Source organism: Ciona intestinalis, chromosome 11, assembly GCF_000224145.3.
Source record: "Ciona intestinalis chromosome 11, KH, whole genome shotgun sequence".
Lineage (NCBI taxonomy): Eukaryota > Metazoa > Chordata > Ascidiacea > Phlebobranchia > Cionidae > Ciona > Ciona intestinalis.
Genome location: NC_020176.2, coordinates 791,156 through 811,356, shown reverse-complemented (window position 1 = coordinate 811,356; position 20,201 = coordinate 791,156). Strand labels below are relative to the sequence as shown.

The 20,201-nt window shown below is 36.0% G+C and overlaps 3 protein-coding genes across 3 annotated transcripts in view; 2 read left to right on the top strand and 1 right to left on the bottom strand.

Annotated features, from left to right (window-relative positions):
- LOC100184074 (protein white-like) overlaps window positions 1-7,458 on the top strand; it is a 9,966-nt gene extending 2,508 nt beyond the window's left edge. Inside the window, exons 7-17 of the mRNA XM_026836817.1 lie at window positions 1,257-1,362; window positions 1,950-2,082; window positions 2,657-2,746; window positions 3,022-3,118; window positions 3,428-3,562; window positions 3,839-3,979; window positions 4,664-4,814; window positions 5,200-5,383; window positions 5,966-6,066; window positions 6,339-6,448; window positions 6,503-7,458. Coding sequence (XP_026692618.1) covers window positions 1,257-1,362; window positions 1,950-2,082; window positions 2,657-2,746; window positions 3,022-3,118; window positions 3,428-3,562; window positions 3,839-3,979; window positions 4,664-4,814; window positions 5,200-5,383; window positions 5,966-6,066; window positions 6,339-6,448; window positions 6,503-6,598 — 1,344 coding nt within the window. The 3' untranslated portion in view covers window positions 6,599-7,458. The remainder of the gene's footprint in view (window positions 1-1,256; window positions 1,363-1,949; window positions 2,083-2,656; window positions 2,747-3,021; window positions 3,119-3,427; window positions 3,563-3,838; window positions 3,980-4,663; window positions 4,815-5,199; window positions 5,384-5,965; window positions 6,067-6,338; window positions 6,449-6,502) is intronic.
- Window positions 7,459-8,373: 915 nt separating this feature from the next.
- Window positions 8,374-14,120, top strand: LOC100180919 (rhomboid-related protein 2). Its single transcript, XM_002130834.3, has 9 exons — window positions 8,374-8,480; window positions 8,541-8,564; window positions 8,706-8,861; window positions 9,441-9,629; window positions 10,203-10,345; window positions 10,933-11,045; window positions 12,692-12,792; window positions 13,020-13,080; window positions 13,593-14,120. Exons 1-9 carry the CDS (start codon window positions 8,436-8,438, stop codon window positions 13,838-13,840), a joined length of 1,080 nt encoding a protein of 359 aa, XP_002130870.1. The 5' UTR covers window positions 8,374-8,435; the 3' UTR covers window positions 13,841-14,120.
- On the bottom strand, window positions 14,029-20,048 carry LOC100178557 (reticulon-4 receptor-like 2). The gene is made up of 12 exons (XM_002130808.4): window positions 19,695-20,048; window positions 19,177-19,270; window positions 18,657-18,801; window positions 18,156-18,318; window positions 17,743-17,829; window positions 17,234-17,400; window positions 16,948-17,021; window positions 16,333-16,550; window positions 15,798-15,914; window positions 15,168-15,391; window positions 14,953-15,025; window positions 14,029-14,277 (listed from the first exon to the last, which is right to left on the bottom strand). Exons 1-8 carry the CDS (start codon window positions 19,722-19,724, stop codon window positions 16,369-16,371), a joined length of 942 nt encoding a protein of 313 aa, XP_002130844.2. The 5' UTR covers window positions 19,725-20,048; the 3' UTR covers window positions 14,029-14,277; window positions 14,953-15,025; window positions 15,168-15,391; window positions 15,798-15,914; window positions 16,333-16,368.
- Between the last annotated feature and the right edge of the window lie 153 nt (window positions 20,049-20,201).

The following is a 20,201-nucleotide window of genomic DNA, read 5'->3' as shown; positions in this document are numbered from 1 at the left end:
TTGGTATTTGTTTGAGTGATCCCCAACTTAGTGGTTATCGCTACGGTTGTCTTAGGTTCTTGTAAATGGTGCTTCTATGGGAGCGGATATCTCCAGCATATCCGCATACGTTGAACAAGATGATTTGTTTATGGGGGAGCTGACGGTGAAGGAACATCTCATGTTTACCGTACGTATGTTGCCATGCAGTGTACAATATGATCGCAACTACTATGAACAACTCCATAATTTATACATATATTGTAGGGTGGGGTAAGATAGGACACCTTTCATTCTATTTTCTCGTCTAATTTGACAGTTAACAAAGAATATTCAAACAATTATATAACCGCATCTTTACGACTCCTATAGATAGCTGTTTATCATTTAAACACGATCAGGATATTTGAATAGTATGAGCTAAAGACTTGCCATCTTGCCCCACAGAACTATATACAATTTTTGATAACTCCTACAATAGTATAAGGTCTATGAAACATAACACCCATGTTATAACGACTGTCGTTTTCCCGCCACACACGGTTAACAAGTTACATTCAGAACAAACCTTTACCTAATTGTGAAGTAAATTTAGTAACTTGGGGTGGTGGGCGAAGTCTGACATTTTGCTAGATTTTTAAACAAGGATCTTAACCAAATAGAAAATAGAACGTAAAAAGCGGTCATATATTCGAAAATAAAACGTCTTTACGTCGCGATTTCAATAATCAACACCACAGGCACAATTACGAGTGGATCCTTCAATAACAAAAATCGAAAAACGAAAGAGGGTTGATGACGTCATAGAAGAGATGCGACTACAAAGATGCCAGGACACAAGAATCTGTGCGCTAGGTAGCGACCAAGCGCTGTCAGGAGGGGAACTGAAAAGACTGAGCGTTGCGTCGGAGGTAGATACGTCATAATTAATTGTTATAAAATAGCAAAATAACAATATAATGTCTTACTAGAGAAACTTTAAAACATGGATAAATATTAATGCAGAGACCGTTTTAATGAAGATGTGATATATTTGCAACTTGGCCTAAATCCCAAGGCGTATTATAGCGCTGCGCAGCCTATTATAAAAACACGAACGCGCAGGACATTTATAAAATGAATTGTTCTATCGCAAGCGTATATATTTCGAAATTAACTAAAGTGCTGATTCTACAAATAATTGTTACCGCTTCTTTTGCCAAAAAAATTGTTAATGAAAACCCGAAAACGAAACTAAAACGAGATTATAATTTGGTTTGTTGAATATTTTTGTTTAGTTCCTTGCCAAACCAGCTATTATGTTTTTGGACGAACCAACTTCTGGGTTGGATTCATATCTTGCTACTGTTGTGGTCGGTTGCATGAAAGAAGTTGCCAAGAAAGGTTGGTGGAAATACCAACTGTTGATATTATAACGGAAATATTGCAGGGTTGGGGAAGATGGGACACAATTGTTACATAACACACAAATATCGTTCTGATCATGTTTTAAACAATTAACAACGGTATATGGGAATCGTGAGGATACGGTTTTATAATTCTTTGGACATTCTTTGTTTATTATTAACTGGGAAGAAAAAATAGAATAAAAAGGAAACCCCCTACCTTACTATATACACACGTTGACGTATTATTGACTTCAATGTTTACACTCATATGCCGGGATTCTCTTTTGTGCGTGGTTGGTTCCTTATTTTGCAGGTACCCCTAGCTAACCTGGACTGTATAGGTTATAGATTTGACGAATTATACGGCACGTATACAAGTCTAACTTGTGCGAGTTACATTTGGAACATATATATCAATGATTGATTTGAGTCGTCACTCACAGATCCAGCACAGTATTAATGCCCATGGTAAAATACAGTCATGACTTTAGCATTGACAACCCAGTAAGAAAGGAATTGGTGATTTAAAACGCGCAGCCCCATTTTAAACGCACATAACCCCCGCTTAAACCTGAATTCTAGGTTGCACCGTTATCTGTACAATACATCAACCAAGCTCTGAAGTTTTTGAAATCTTCGACGACCTGATGATTCTAGCTATGGGTCGAGTGGTTTACCATGGAGAGGTTGCGGGTGCAATGCAACATTATGCGCGGTAAATACTTTATCGACATATACGCGTGGTGTGACAACAGTGTTTAGAACGCCTGGTTGTCTCCGACCTATTGGTGATGGGTTCAAGGCTTCTCGCTGCTACCTGTGGGCGTTTGAGTCTTTGGGCAAAACACTCAACTGTATAATTGTTTCAACCCACAAGTAACTCCTTTAGCTGTAATGGACTGTCTAAATTGCCTTACATACAAAAAACACCTAGAAAGTTACGTACATGGTAATTTGTAAACTGGCACGAGGTGTATAAAACAGAACACCCTTGTTATAACTACTGGCACTGCCTCGTACCAGCACGTGAGAATAAACCAAGTTACATTCATACAGTTGCTTAAACGTAAATATATAAAAAGCTGTTGTTTTGAATGCATGAATGTAAATTGTTGCCTCTTGCGTCGACGGGCAATAGCATATAGTCGATAAAACACGAGTGTTCTGTTTCATTCATCTCGTGTCCCGCTTACAAGGTATCACTTTTGGTTGTTTGTCTTCGCGAGTATCTTTGTATTCCCAAAGCTACAAATATATATAATTAAAGCAAATGTTGTTTTACATCACAGAAACGGTAGTGTATGTCCCGCTAACTACAACCCAGCGGATTTTTACATCAAAGAAGTTTCCATTGTTGCTGGCGAGGAAAACAAAGCAAAGTAAATGTCCTATGTTTCTAAATATTTTAATATATAGTAGGGTGGGGAAAGATGGGACACCTTTTCAATCTATTTTCTTTTCCAATTTGGTAGTAAACAAATATTTAACGATTTTTTATAAAACTTTATCCTCACGACTTCCATAGACCGTTGTTAATTGTTTAAAACACAATCAGGATATTTAGTTATTATGTGTCAAAGGTGTACCATCTTCTCCCACCCTACTATAACTATTCTTGTTCCTAATTATAACTTTTTCATTATTCAATTGACAGGGAAACTATTGATAAATTGGCGAAACGTTTTGAAACTTTAGATGAAAAAGATACATCGAATTCAAGTACCAGCAAGAAATGCGACGACATTAGTAAGGTGAAAACTTTTGCGTGAACGTTTTAACTTAGATAGTTTTAAAACCACCATCGATTGTGGTTAACTGTAATATGGAATTGGATGTTGTTGAATTTTATCCTATATACGTGGGTGAGATCATATAGCGTGATATGACAGACTTGGGATAAAGGTAAGAGTTGGCCCATTACCCGACACCCATATACTGCTTATACAAACCATTAGTGAATACTTAGTTGACAGCACCGTTAACAGTATACGTATATCGAGTATCGAACCCGTTATCTTTTGGTTACAATATAAACGCCTATAATTTGTAATTTTTATCAGAAACAAGCACGAACCAGTACCACCAAATCACGCTACAGGGTCAACTTTATACGGCAGCTTATACCCTGTTTGTTTCGAGCTATTAAACTAACTTTTAGAAACAATGTTATTCGCGCAAGGTTCTTTGGAAACTGTGTAAGTTGAATACCATTTAAATCCAAAAGTATGTCTAATGTCTGTCTATTTTAAAATAACACAACATATATAGTAGGGTAGGGAAGATGGGACACTTTTCAGTTCTATTTTTTGTCCTTTTCGGTAGTAAACAAAGAATATTTAATGAACGACTCTCATAGATCTTTGTTAATTGATAAAAGAACGATCCGAATATTTGGATATAATCTATAACTTTGTCCCATCTTACCCAACAGTAATAAACCATATAAGCCTAGTGCGAAATCATTTTTTTAGTTCACAGGCCTCGTCATAGGTTTGGTGTTCCTCCGCACGTTTAATACGCCATACTCAAGTAAAGAGGTCCGAGACATCTATGGCTTATTTTTTATTCTAATATTTTCAGCTACAGTTAATGGAACAATCACAACTGTGCAGGTGAAAAACACACAGTATTTTGTTACTTCTGCTACCAAACACTGTAAATAAATATGAATAACCTTTGGGCAGTTTGCATCTACTGGTAGAGTAGGGTGGGGGGAGAAGATGGGACACCTTTTTATTAGATTTTCTCATTCCATTTGGTTGTATACAAAGAACATTTAAAGAATTATAAAACCGCATTTTCACGACTCCCACAGCAGACCGTTATTAATTGTTTAAGACACGATCAAGATGTTTAAATAATATGTGCTAAAGGTGTCTTATCTTATCCCACAGTACGATATAAAATACGTAGTGTATTTCCAACATTTTCCTGCCTTATCAATTACCTGACGCGGGGACATGTGTGGTATGGTGTGTAAGAGCCTCTATATACTGTTCTGTATCACGTAAGATGGTTTTAGGCTTTTATGTTACAGTAAGTTATGTCTGAAAGGGAATGTTTTACGAGTCTGCCAATATAGAAGCGTAACAGTTACGTCACGATTTTTTACATTTAGTGACCCAACCAGTGGCACAGCCAGAAAAAATAAGGGGGGAGTTTAATCAAAAAAATTCAAAAGTTTTTTTTTTATTTCTTTTTGTTATTTAAATTTTTTTTGTTGGTTTATAAGGAAAGGGTCGCGACCCCTAAACCCCCTCTGGCTGCGCTACTGAACCTAATCATTTGTTTCACAGGCCTTCCCGCTACAGATCGAAGTTTCAGTAAGAGAACATCGAAATGCTTTATATTCTGTTGCTGTGTTTTTTCTCTCGAAGAATATAGCGGAGTTAATGTCGTTTACTTTAATCCTTATAGTCAAGTCCATAATAGTTTATTTTATGACAGGTAAGTTACATTTACGAGGTGCGAAATGGCGTGGGTTCAAAGCTCGACGCTGCTAGTGTGTTTTTAGCAATAAGACACAACCCTAATTTATCCAGCCAAGTGTACGTATAAATTGCTAGACAGACATACATATATACATTTAAAAAAAAATAAAAAAAACAGGAGAATAATTACTCGTGGCTTATATTGGAACTCGAGAAGCCGGAAATACGACAGGATAAATAAGTTACATTCAACCATTTATTCATTCATAGTGGTTCCTAAAGTCGCAAATTGCCCTACTACGCAATCCAAACCCATAAATTTACGAAACGCTATATCATCGTTCTTTACAATAAACCTAACAATATAGACAAATTTAAATCAGCACAGTGAACCTTTCCAGGATTATACCCCGGTGTCGGCCATTTCTTCCTGTACGTGCTCATAGTGGTAATATTGGTGAATACGTGTGTTTCAATTGGATATTTCATCGCATGCCTTGCGAAAAATCAACATACAGCTCTAACTTTTGTGCCGCCTGTCGTGTTGCCGATAATGATACTATCAGGGGTATTTATAAACGAGAGGTAATTCTAAATAAGTGTTTTCAACCTATCATGTCTCGGGTTCGCATAGTTTCACCAAATATATAGCTCTCATGTACACCCTACATAGGATTGATTTCACCAGGTTTAAGCCTGTATTCCTTTTTTTTTAATTAGCAGTAATCGGCCTTAAGGTGGCTGTACACAGTATCCGGAATTCGACCGTTTTGTCTGTTTTGTCCGGATTTCGCTGCCCCATGCGGAATTGGACACGGTTTTGCATACGGCTTGGCATGCCGGATACTGTGTTTAAAAGGGGCATAGGCGGCAAAAAACAAGGGCATAATGAGTACCGGCCAGTTCGTGCCTCTGCCCCAAAAGGCAACTACTACAATTATAAAAAATTGCAGTTAGGTTCATTTAACATTTTTGAAGCACTTTCCGACCTATGTAATATATAGACCTATGTATAAGTTGTATGAGTGTTGGAATATTGCGTCAAACCGGACATAAATCCTATGGTTTCCAAACAAGGACCTCACACTATAGATAGATTTTATTAAACTCTTATTACTACGTCATAAATATCATGGCGTCATCATAAATATCATGATGTCATCGCAGAAACGTCCGCGTCTATCTACAATGGATCAAATATTTATCTTGGTTCGACTATTCTAGTAAGTTGCTAATGGTCAACCAGTGGAGGTCGGTAGAGAGCTTTGGTAAGTGACGTCATTACTGTGGGGTAAGATGGGTATATAGTTATAGCACACAATATCCCATATTTCTTAATTGCGTAATTTAGAGTTGAGAAAACACGGTTACCGTATATATGATTCCGTAAATATTATTTTTTTTCTACCAAATGAAACGATAAATAGAATGAAACATGTCCCATCCTACCCCAATCTATTATAAAATACGTTACATAATATTTTTGTTTATCGCGCGTCTTACCGAAGAAATTCAATCAAATTATTATTTGTCATTCTAGAATGTGACGTCATACAGAACAATGGTACAGTGTTATCACAAACAAATAGAACCTTGGACTGCTTGTTCCGGAACGGAAATGACGTTCTGAAATATTACGACATTGACCAGGTATGACGTAATAATTACAAGTGCGTAAAGTTAGAAATAACATTTCATGTTTAGGAAAGGTTTGGGGAATATTTTGGCTGCATGGTGGCGGTGTTGATCGGGTTCCGGTTACTAGCGTTCGCGCTACTTTTCAGAAGATTTCGAGATTAGTGATGTCAGGAGATTTCGAGAACAGTGACGCCATAATACTGATCATCAACTAACATGTTTCATGTTATGTGTTTACGAAGTAACAGACAATAAACGACCGAGATTAAGCAGAAATGCTTGTAATCATTTTGTTACCCTCGCGTATCCGAAAACCGACAGTCGGTATAACATGGGTGTTCTGTTTCAAACACTCCGCGAGCCAGCTTACGAGTTATCATGTATGTTACTTTGCGGGAGACTTTTATGTGTCGCTGATAATTCGGACAACCCATTAGTGACCACTGGGTAGGAGCATCTGTTCTGCCCAATGACACATACGCCCACAATGGTAGCAGCGAAGAGCCTTGAACCCATTACCTATGGGTTAGAGGCAGGCGCGCTAACCACTTTGCCACGACGCCGGAATCATAAGGCGTAAACTTATTGTTACGTCACAATGGATAACAATCATCAGCGCTCACGTGGTTTCCGCGAATAAACAATTATTATTGCTCGAACAACATTTCGTATTTGTTGACCGAAAACGCTATTACATATTCTAAAAAATATACCAAAGTCAAACTTTACCACAGTATACTGTTTTATTGATAAAACTCAAAATCCAAAACAAATCAGAAAACTTTTGTTTTCGTAACAAAACACCAAACTGTATGACAAAGATGTAACGACAAAAGTCCCCAGACGAAAATATCTCGTCGATACGCTCCAGTGGGCTTACGTCATTGTTTGAAAACCCGATCAATTGGACTCGAGTGTGACGCCACAATGCCCATTATGAAAAACAGACGCGCGTTCAGACAGGTAGTGACAAATGTTTGTCCAGTTTCTATCTACTTTAAATATGTAAAACAAGGTTTAGGGAAACTAAAGTAAGCATTTAATTCTTGTAGAACTGTTAGGTTGCTTGTAATAACACATTGCAAACGAAAATTAACTTCAGGATTATTTTTGGTTTGCTATACTACCAATAGCGGCGCAAAAAGTGAGGGAAATTTTAAATGACTCATACGTCTATCTCCTTACTGAAGTGGCGTATATTGCTTGATCTTAAACGATACTTTGTTGCCAATCTTTTGTTTCAAATCAATTGATTCGTAATTATTACGTCATAAAGGAGAAACATGGTTACATAGAAACCTGCACCGCCTCACAACGCGAAAGATTCGTCAATAATTGATACAGGAACTAGCACAGAGCGAAAGTTGCTTGGTCGATATGTGCGGTTATACCTTTCAACTGTACACCAGTTGTTACAAAACATACTTAACGTTTACACGTTTACAGTTGTCTCGTGAATTTGTAGAGTAATTGTCGATAAGACATTTGATTTTGCAAGATTTTTATAGAGCCCTTTTGTAAAGATAAGATTTGATCCTTTTAAAACAGGAATGCAGTATAACGGGTAACAGCAGAAGGCTAGTCATTATGCCTTGTCCTGTGAGATAAACGCAACGTTCGAAAATTGGCGCTTGCCATAAAGGTAGCAGTTAGTGAAACGATGCGACGGTTACAATGTACAATGTTTACATATGAGGTATAAATACAATTGGTCAGTCGGAGCAAGATACTACATTTTTTATTCTTCTTTCATTTGGTGATAAACGCAGAACATTTAAAGAATTATATAACCGTAGCTTCAGATTCTAAAGAAGCGTTGTTGAATATTAAAACACGATTAGGAATTATGGGATATTATGTGCTAAAAGTATCCCATATTACCCCGCAGTACTATATAGTTCAAAACAACGGGTTTGTAATATAGAGAAAACGAATAAACGTTGAACTTTATATTTCAGAATAAATTGTTTTGTAATACTTAATAAACTGTTACGTAGCCATGGCGACTGATGACGTCGAAATGAATCTGCACGGCGAACAGAAGGTATGTGACGTCATTGTGACGTATAAAAACAACCCATTAATAAAAGTTATTTTTTCGCAGGATATATCATGGATCTTCGACCAGGTAAGTGACGTCATAACTACTGTTACGCCACAAACAACTTTTTTATTGCAGAATGTGTTAAAACGATTGTGACAATCGCTATTATGTTTTTTGTTCAATTAGGTAAATATTCCATTGTTACAAAATAATTAACTATTCTAGTACGTGGGTCCAACGGGAGAAATCCCTGTTTCGAAATTCGAAGACATTGTTGAAGAATATCGTAAATCGTTATCGGAGGCGACAATAAGAAAACTTCTTAATTATGCGGATAAGAATAAAGATGGTTACATCACAAAGCAAGAGTTGTTGAGACTGGTAAGCTTAATTATGTCGTCATCAATCTATTTACCAATTTCGTTGTCGTTTACATTATGGATAAAACTGTTTATGTTATGCGGTAAAATAAATCCAATCATCGAAGCTATTTTTATCCGGGAGCTCCTACTCCCACCCACGCGTTGTATTTCTGGGATTTTTGTGCAAGAACCGTAAATAAGATCGTAACGCTTCGTTGTACACGGATTACGACTTTCTTACGTCATAATTACCGAAAAGTAACCGAAGATTGTATGCAAATCCCGTCAACCAAACAATTCTTTATTGTAATGTAACAATTGGAGTGTTGCAACTATACACAAACAATGGATTCTAATGTTATTCTAGAATTGGTTCATTGACTGGCTTATCGTGCCTCAAGAATAAGAGAAAACTAATCATAATTGTGGATTCAATTACGTGATACTAACAATCTTGTATCAATTTACTTATGACGTCCCATCATTACACAACTTGCGCGATTTCGAAAACTTAACTATACAATAATTCATTATTTCATCACAACTGCTGTATAAACTTGTGTCTATGACGTAATCATTTGACGTCATACATACGTAGGAAAATGAAGACGTCGAGGTGGTTGCCAAGGCCACAGGGGTGGCAGCATCCGACCTCACTACATTTAAACGTGGAGTGAAGTTTGCTGGTGACATGGTGCTGACCAACCAACACGACAAGGAATTGTATTACAAGAAATACACTTGCTTGCCGCCGCCTTTATTTATGATATTGATCAGCGTTATAGAGGTAAGGGGAAAGTAACCTATTTTTCATATGATGGGCTCTTGAGAACCGATTTAAACCAGAATTGACCCATTACGATAAGCTCAACACTTTTTAGGACTGAAATGAATAAATGTTACATATTTATCCTCCCGAGGCAGGGCAATGACAGTGCCCGCTTACAGGTTACCGCGTGTGCAACGTTGTGAGTGATTGTTTTCTGTATGTCTGACAATTCAGACAACCATTGGTAACCATTGGGTTGAAGAATGTATGTTATGTGTCTTGCCGAAAGAATATACGCTTTTCAGTATCGGTATCAAGCATCGAACTTCGTATCCTTCGTTTACAAGCACCTTACCACTAAGCCACAACCCATGCCACGACCAATGGTGAAATTATTCTGTTTTGAACAACTTGCGTTATTGTTACGTAACAAAGCGCTGAAGAGGCATCTTAGTTGCTGACATAACAATGGTTTAAATAATGCTGATGTGTTGTCATAATATAACGCTGTTTATGACATTTGTTATACGAGAATATACGCGAACAAGATCGTCGTATTATGACGTAAGAACGTATTCTTGTTTGTTTCAGTTAGCAGTGTATATCTACTATGGCGTCACACTGGGCGAATGGATGACGTATCACCCCGAATTATTGAACAGTCCCCTGATATTCGATCCGAGGAAACGACAAGAAGTTTGGAGATTTTTAACTTACATGTTACTACATGCGGGGTAGGTGGAATACATAGCGTTAGTATGTTTATAGATAGATACGGTAATATGTGCCTAACTATACCCGTGTTTTCGTACGTTACTGCAAGCTACGTTGCCGTAAACTTAGACACTGAATAGTAAACGATGCTGTTATGTTCTTTTACAAGCCAAACTTACCTTGGTTTTAACCTGAACTGAAGTATCTTTATATAAATCAACAAACAGGTATATATCCCCTGCTGTGTTGAACAACGTTGAATCTGTTAAACAACGTTGAATGTGTATTTGTTCGTTCGTGTTACTGGGGTGTTAACGTGATTTAAAAGAACAAACAAATTAACTTCAACTTCAAACAACATCGCGAGTAGACGCATTTTATTATTTGTTCTTTTAAAGTTAAACTAATAAGAACATGGCCTACTCAGTACGTAGGCAATGGTACGGAGGCGCAATGAAGGTTAAAAAACAAACGTCAAGATTCACGCGCTATGAAACGTCAAAGCGAATTAATGATTAATTAACTCACAATACCTTTCTCGAATAAACGCTCTTAGGGCGTTGGTTATTATTACGTCACAATGGCCTAACAAACAAACCGTTTTCAGACTCGAACACATTCTCTTCAATTTATTGATCCAGCTATTACTTGGTATCCCCCTTGAAATGGTACATGGGGGCCTGAGAGTGGGGGCAATCTACCTTACTGGGGTGATTGGGGGTGAGTAATGAATATAATAAGTTGGGGTAAAATGAGATATGGGGCAAGTTGGGATAACTTTCGTAGACGGACAACTTTATATTGACAAATTGTGTTATGTAAAGGTCATGCTAATATACTGTGTTGGGGTAAGATGGACTATGCTCTCCCTCATTTGGCTGTAAAAAATATTTACTAAATTATACAACTGCCGCCTGACGATTCTAAAAGAGCGATATTAATTTTAGTTGTTTAAACACGTTCTGGGACTATGGGAGATTATGTGCCAACGACATCCCATTTTACCCTACAGTATTATATCAACTTATTGTTAAATGTTTGGCAGTCTCGTATAGTATGACAATGTACACTGTCGAAATATGAAATCATTATAGGACGATTTTACTAGCGATACGCAGTAACGTGACCGAATGGCGTAAAGTTGTTCAACGAAATTAGATCCCAAGCCGTGGCTTACCAGGTAGCTTTAAAGATATCTTTAGTAGATCCTGCCCATGCCAACACTGCACATCTATCACGGACCGCATAGCCTTGTATTTCATATAATTATCTGTCTCATTGCTAACTGCTTACAATAGTAGTTACAAGTTATTTTTCAAAAGAAATTAATTGTTAAAACTTCGCTAAAACTGCATTAAGTGCTTGCCACAACGGTATTAGTTGGATTTCTAAAGATTGTGCTGTTAAACGTGGAAAAAATGGGTCGAAAAAAGATAAATATTTTCTTATGAAACGTCTTATTTATAGCCGATTCACAGGTCAGAAAACACGTATTTACTAAGGTTTTAATCGTTCCGTTTTCCAATTACAGTGCGTGTTTAAGCGAGCTACGGTGCTCTTTAAACCGAGAATAATTGGCTAGAGCTTGTGGGCAACATGTTAAATTAAACATGGTTTAAATAGAGAACACACCCTGGCACTTATACGTGCATATAATGATAGTAACAACGAAGCAATGATATGTACGTCCCATGGGAATGTTATCACGGCATATGTTCTAATGAGATAATAATGTTGCAATGCATACGGCGAAAGACGTTACTCTAGGAAGGGTTTAAACAACATTTAAAATAATCGTTATTCTAGTATTTTTTTATCAATTGCCAACAATGAGTTTAATAAAAACGAAAAATGATGTCACAAACACGGAAATGACATAAAGCTTTCCGAACGTTTCGGTTGAGCGACAATTCTTACGCCTCCGGTGCGGTAAACAATCTATTTAAACGTCACAAAGGTGAACAATCTCTGTGACATCCTGACCTTGCAAGTCGCACATTAACGGTGTATTTGTCTCTTTATCTTGGCATAGCAATGATGGTTGTCATATAATATGTAAATAAAGTTGACAGAAAATATATTCTGCTGCACGAATGTTTAACTACCAATGTTTAACTAGGCTGTATAATATTCTGCTGTACAGTATGGTTCTTTTTTTTAAGGGGAAACAATTAAAATAACCAAACAGAAATATATTATATTGAAACCATAAAAAGTCCGAACTGTTCAATTCAATTACAACAAAAAACTAAATATAACAACTTTTTTTTACGTGGTATTCAAATAAAATTTAATTACAGGACATGGGCAAACTTGTACACACATCTCCAAATAGTCCACTGACTTTTCTTTTACTTTATTTCCAGGTTCGCTGGCAAGTTCTATATTTGACCCTTACACACCATTAGTTGGCGCTAGCGGGGGTGTTTATTCATTATTTACTGCACAACTAGCAAATGTTGTATTGGTAAATATTTCTTTTTTTAAACTAGTTTTAAAATGTCCTGCATCTTAAAGCCACCTGTAAATTGTGAAAAGTAGTCTAAATTTCCAACAGTAAATAATAAACACTTTATGATTCTTCCCTTTTTGTAGTAATTTACTTGGTTAAACTGACAGCTTGACTGATCCGCATATATTGTTTAAACATTAAACTGTTATTGCATTGTAACACAAACTACATCTTGTTTATAGAATGGAGATGTAATGCATAAACTCTCAAGTCTTCTACGAACAATATTTGTCGTCTTTATTCGTAAGTTCACTCTTTTTTTATGTGGCCTATGTTTATACATGTTAGGTGAATGAATGTAACTTACTTTATCCTCGCGTGGCCGAAAAACGACAGTCGTTATCACACGGGTTTAACACCTTAGAGTTACCATGTATGTTACTTTGTGGGTGATTATTTTTTTTGGATTTTTTTTATGTATGGCTGATAATTTAGACAATCCATTAGTGACCACTGGGTTGGAGCAATTGCCGTTAAGTGTCTTGCTCAAGGACACATACGCAAACAACGGTAGCTGCGTCAAGCCTTGAACCCATTACCTCTGGGTTACAGGCAGGCGCGCTACCACTATACCACGGCCGAGGTGACCTGGTGTGTGCACCACAGTTGGCCTATTACCCCAGAACTTCAATATATCCACAACGCTACTATAGTACCTTACAGTAATAACTACTCTCATGAATCAAAAAACTAAAATAATACATACATTAAACGTACGTTGTTCAGAATGTTCTTTCATTCACGTGTTCTTTCAGTTTGTGCCGACTTTGGATATTCAATCTACAGAAGATTCGAGACGACAGCAAGCGGGACAAAAGTATCTTTTGTAGCTCATGTTGCTGGAGCAATAGCTGGACTGACTATGGGACTAATGGTTCTTCATAATTTTAAGAAAAGCCTTCGAGACAAAATAGTTTTCTGGATTGCAGTTGGAGTGTTTTCTGCATTCATGCTCTTTGCAATATTTTGGAACATTTTCTGGCCCTACTACCCCACCATGTGACCATAGAAATCTAATTAATTTTAATCTATTGTAATACTGTTAGTAATCTCAGAGATTTTCTACAGTTGATGAATTCTACAACATTTTTAACTGCCCTGGCTTAGTATGCTTGCTGTAGAATTAGATACAAAACTGATTAAGTTTCACCAGAGATGTGTCGGATAAACTATTTGCACGCAGTACTACCTACAGGAACAATCTTTTAATTATGGTTTCCGCTTTTCCGCATGTTTTTTGTAGCAATGTTATTTTATGATCAATAAACACAGAGTTCAAAAAATGTACAACATTTTACAGTAGGCTAAGCAGGGGTTTGAAACCCAAATGGGGCCACAGCAGTGTTAGCTTCTAGCTGTGGGTATTAAAACAGTTTAAAGTCTTGCATTTCTTGTTCAAATCTACCAAGCTTGTTGTTTACAACACTCTGGAAGGCAGATCTAAATGGAAGACATAAATTTAGAGATACTGATTAAACAGTTTAAATAAACGCAGTAACCATATATGTTTATGCAAAGTAGATAAACCACGGTACGTTGGTTCGACGAACGTTAAAGATTTAACTATTAAGATTTTGTAAAGGTGTTACAGGAATGTTAATTTAAAGCCAATAAATTTTCAAACAACTCTGCTAAATACTGTTTTTACAGAAAAAAATGGTAGATAGAATATATTTAACTATTGCTATGCACCATAGATTACCACGACCCAAATGTTTATTAGTAAATTTTCATTAAAAATGCCCTGAGAACCACTGGGTTAAACACTGAGTTAAGATGCTTGTTAGAGGGTCAATACCTTGGAGTTGGTTAGAAGTATCATAAGACACTCCTGCTTCATGCTGGTGCGGTAGAAAAACTGAGACGAAATAGTTTTTAAGAGATTTAGTAAAAGAGAAATTGAAGAATTGTTATTGTTTTTTTAAAAAGGTTTCATGCTACTAGATTTGAATTGATTGTTTAAGCACAGAATATAGCATAAACAATTAGAAGTCAAGAAATAATGTTATATTAACTATGATATTGAAACTTATTATTACCCACAAGTGGAAGTTTCTAAGCTTGTTTGTTAATTTTAATGCAAAGGTTTATAACTTCCATTACATATTAACTTACCATTATGATATCACAAAGCTGTTCTTGGGTCATTATTATGTGACAATCCATCAACAGATGGATGAAACGCATGCTGAAAAAGTTGAATAATTAAATGAACAATTTCATTTAGTTAACTAGGGGACTAGGTATTAAGTTTCCATACCTGAATTATTGCTTGCAGTCTTAGTATTATTGTCAAAACAGTATTAAAATATTTTGTATTAAAAACATACCTGGTCACTAAGCAACCCATAGCTTTCCCTTCTTGCTTTTCGAATACGTTTCCAAAAACAAAATCCGGCACCAAATACTACAAGGAGGACAAAAAATACAACAATAACATAAACCACGGGTGATGTGTGATGTTCCTTATGCTGTTGCATGACAAGTTTGTGACAACTTAAGTTATGACTATCACGTTTGCAACAATACAAACCACTGCTGGATGAAGTCAAGCCTGAAATTGGAAAACAGACATGTTACCTTTATTATTAAATATCAATGTATCAATATGTTTGAGTCGGAAGGGTATATTAATAGAAATACACCAATGTAACTATGACATTTTTCAGAAACTATTCTGTTTTTTGAAACTTTGATGGCCTTTTTTGTGCACAATATGTGTCATATGGTTGAACACTGATATTGGGCCGGCTGTATTCACATGATAGCAAATTGTTGACTTATTCTAAAGCTGCCGTTTATAATGTTCATCGTGTTTTTATGTAGTAAAGTTACATGATATGTAGACACCACCTACTTACTAGGAACACAGAAGATTCCTTCATAAGTATACAATAACACCTAAACTATATCACATATATACACACGAGCGGTCCAGCACCTCGACATATTTATTTTACCTTTAAGTGTGAGAGAGTTGTTTGTGCCAATCACACCCTTAGTATATTGTTTCTTTTTATGAAACCAGTTGGAATCAGGAAACATTGTGCTACTACATTGTAGAGTGATGGAGGAACCTGACAGTTAAATATAAAGGTAAAATAGAAATTATTTTTGAGCAATTGCTGGGTTTTTGGCAATTGCTGGTAAGTGTCTTGCCAAAGGACACAAAGGCTCACAGTGGCAGCAGTGTCAAGCTTTGGACTCTCTGGGTGAGAGGCAGGTGCGATAACCACTGTACTTTGACGCTGGACAAATATTATACAGCAGCAGCATATATACCAAGGATCTACACAATTACTGGGAGAACATGAATATATAGAACCGTATAATTGTTTAATTAATTTACTCTTGAAAGTGTGACTGCATTTTGCAAGTCAAGAATCCTATGTGTCATTATTAATAAATATTAAATATCACAGCTAACCATATTCATTATCAAGAAAGTTTCTAGTTTTAGTTTTATTATTAATTTAAAACAATTTATTTACGCACCTTTTGAGTATGTGTGTTTTTCTACATGATGAGGTTTTACAATTGTTGATTTGGTTGTTGTTGCAACTGTTGTTGTTGTTGTTGTTGTTGTTGCAGCCACATGTGGATGCGCATGTGTTTTTGTTGAAGTGTGTGTTCGATGAGTTGTTGTGTCGTTGTTGAAGCCACATGTGGATGTGCATGTGTTGTTGTTGTTTGTGCATGGTGAGGTACTGACACTGTGTTAATAATAAAAGTTTTAAATGATGCTTGCAGGAAATTAGGCCCTAATACAGAATAAAAGTAATTATGCCTTCAAATACAGTGGGCCCATTGAAAATTATATTAACTAAAACTGCACCAGAACTAATATCAATATTTACCAGAAATAAATGAGTCTTCAAAAGAAGCTATATCCTAGTTAATAAATCATACAGAAAGGCAACAATTTACATAAAAACATCTATAGCTATATCTAATCATATCAATGTTGAATCACATTATAATGTGATTTAAAACATGAAAAGAAATCTTTTTTTGTCATTTTTTACAATACTTATATTAGTTACTCTTTTCACTGAATTTCTATCCACTAAAAAGATCAACTTAGTGAAACATAACTTCTGATAATCTTACCAGTAGCAGGCGGACAAGATAAACCGCTTGAATGGATTGTAGATAGTTTGTGCCCAGACACTCTTTGTGGTTCTCTGAAAAGAATTAATTGTGTTGTAATATTTTATCACAGCGGTCCTACTTATAACACAGGTGTTCTGTGGTTTAGAAAATCTATTAGTAGCTGGAAACACCTCTATCCATATTTATAGAAGTTTTAAGCTTTTGTACTTAATACTTTCTCCTGGCATCTCTTCTTATTTATTTAATACACAAGTTTAATTGAAACAAATGATTTAATACTTACTGGCATTGAATATCGTATAGATTATTATGTGTCCTTGATTGTTTCATTAACCATCTCTGGTATTTAAGTACATGGCAGTCGCAAATCCAATTATTTGCTTTAAAATTTAGTGTTGTCAACTTACTGAATGTGAACCAATACTGAGATGGAACGGTCAGTTCATTGCTCTGGTAAACAAACACAAGTTTTTGGAAACAAAGTTCTGGTAGTTGTAAGACACTTAAAGTTTAAACCACAAAATAATAAATTGCTTTGTCATTTAACCTATAGTTTTAGAATCTTGAATTCTAGCTCTGTTAAAAGTATTACACTGATGTCCTAAGTCTAGTCAATCGTTAGCTGGTGATCAGTATAAAAAAAAATTTGGTAAAAAAAGTTTGACTGTAAATTTTTGTGGGTAAGTTAGGTATTCATGTCAAAATTTAACTTTTTGGTGAAAACGTCACCAGCTAATGAATTACCGATATGTTGTTGCCTACATTGGTATGCTAAATATTTAACATACGTACCTGAAGATCAAGTATCTGTAACTTTGTTAGTTTGGTGAAGGCGTGTTTGTGAATAGAACTGATGCTGTTTTTACCAAGAATTAATACCTGTTAGACAACAGTTTACTGTTATAACCCGTTAAATAAAAATATAAAAAAAATGCAAAAAAATTGTGAAAACCAAATGTTGGATAGCGAATTTAACAATTGTTGTGCAAGTAAAGAATCGTGCTGCGACCACATACGCTAACGCCCTAATTTTTCGGTCTTTCATAACGACCAAGCGGGAGGATTATACACTTATAAGGTATACCCACTGCTCAATACGTTGGGCACAGTATGTAAATGTTTTGCTAATCCAATGTTCACCATATTTAGACCACATTTAGTCTTTTATAACTAAATACTGCCCTACATCACGTGCGCTTACTTGCCTTCAATTTTACCAAATGATCTAACGCGTGTTGTGAAATAATACGAATATCGTTTCCCGCCAAATCTAAATACGTCAGGTTGCCCAAATCGGGCACAAAGTAGTTTTCAACCGTTGTGATTTTATTGTAGTCCAGATTTAACCGTGACAGGTGCGTCAAGCCTCTGCAAATAACAGATTTGAAATATAAACACATTATATATTTTTATGTTAGGAAGCTCCCGAAGGAATAAAATAATGTCACGTATTTATTTATTCTCGTGTGGCGGTGCTACAATAATGGACAAACACAGGAGTGGCCTATGCAATAATGTGGATTTTTCCTAATATTGCTTGCATAGGAGATATTATGCAACACTCACAATGCTTATTGCTTATCTATGCGTTGGTGTATGCGATTTGGATTATATTTCACCAGGATGTGATCAATAGATGATTATTAGTGAAACAAGATAAAATAAATATATATAACAAGACAGAACCTAAATTTTCGTTAACTTACCGGAAAGCATTGGCTTCAATAAGCGATAGATTGTTAAATGCAATTGTCAAACTTGTCAACTGCTTTGATCCAACAAAAGTGTTATTTGTGATGTTCCTAATATGATTGTGGTCAAACGCCAACGATGTCCTTGTGACAGAAAGATCTGGGAAGTGAAAACATATAAAAACAAACCGTACGGTTTCTACATGAAAGTGCTTTGGGGAATATTTTAGGTTAGGCGTTTACGATTGTAAGATTCGCCTGTATAGGCTGTGTTTTGGTTCCAAGCGCATTCATAACCTCCGGCAATTTTCATAGTTGTATGTATGAGGCTTTTCATTGCATTTCTTATCCCATTTGGTAGTAAACAAAGAATCATAAAACCGTATCCCCACGACTCCCATAGACTGTTGTTCTCTGTTTAAAACACGATAAGAATATTTGAAAATTATGTGCTAAAGGTGTCCCGTCTTCACCCACACTACTATATAATAATCTTCAAAGTAAAACATGCTTCTAACATACGTGTGCAACTCACTGGAAGGTATTCTCGATAAACTTTTGTTTGAGTAGGTTGTGTGCGTTTTGTGGTTGTGGTTCTTGCCTGCCATACAACACGCAGCACAGAAAATCTAAATTGAAATGATAAAGTGATTTTAATCCGACATTTCAAATTTAATCGCATTTTTAAAATTATTATTAATATAAATAAAGGTATATATAACATTTTAGCAATACAGTAGGTTGGGGCAAAATGGGTCACTTTTTCATTTTATCGTCCTATTTGGTATTTTAAACAAAGAGCATTTAAAGACTTATAAAGCAGTATCTACACGGCTCCCATAGACCGTTGTTTATTGTTTAAAACACGATCATGATAATTAGATATAATGTGCTAAAAGTGTCCCGTCTTACCCCACAGTACTGTACGAGACAGTAAGAAAGACTGCTAAAGATTTGATGACGCAACACAAGCAAAACTATATCTTTACATGTTGGCGCTAACAACGACAACGTTAATTGCATAAAATATTATCATAAAAAAACAAGGCTCACCGTAACCAAGAAACACGCTTGTCTGAACATGTTGAACCCGAAATCCAAACGTTTAACAAATCAACTAAAAGTGATTTTCGCTTTAACCTGAAAATTCCATCTCTAACGGTTAGCCAGTAAGACGTGATGACATCCTTTGTTACATCGTCGCGAGTAACAATGTAGCCTCGGGGTTAATGTATTATGAACGCGACGTTTTCTGCCCGCTGCCGTTCCATTAATTGATTAAGAGTCAAAATCTATTTTATACATAAAACATCATCCTCGGCTACTCCTTTATGTCACAACCATGTTTTTATCGAGGTGAGATTCGAACCCAGTACCTGAGTACGACAATGCAGTAACTATTCACGTTACTAACATATATGCAAACCGGAGGTTAATGATCCATCTTCGGCACAAATCTCCCCTGAAACTCAACCGCGTAAAATAGAAAACGCAAATGAGCAACGGTAAGTCATGGCGACATATTTCTTTATGAGGTGACGTCACTGTGACGTGATTCAA

Bases quoted from the DNA above. Each gene is read 5' to 3' on its own strand.
- LOC100180919 (XM_002130834.3), top strand. From the start codon at position 8,436: ATGGCGACTGATGACGTCGAAATGAATCTGCACGGCGAACAGAAG. The intron at 8,862-9,440 runs GTAAGCTTAATT...ATACATACGTAG, and splicing joins AGCAAGAGTTGTTGAGACTG to GAAAATGAAGACGTCGAGGT. The intron at 12,793-13,019 runs GTAAATATTTCT...TCTTGTTTATAG, and splicing joins AACTAGCAAATGTTGTATTG to AATGGAGATGTAATGCATAA.
- LOC100178557 (XM_002130808.4), bottom strand. From the start codon at position 19,724: ATGTTCAGACAAGCGTGTTTCTTGGTTACG. The intron at 17,401-17,742 runs GTACGTATGTTA...TTTGTTTACCAG, and splicing joins TACAGATACTTGATCTTCAG to AGCAATGAACTGACCGTTCC. The intron at 16,551-16,947 runs GTAAGATTATCA...TTATTAACACAG, and splicing joins ATCTTGTCCGCCTGCTACTG to TGTCAGTACCTCACCATGCA.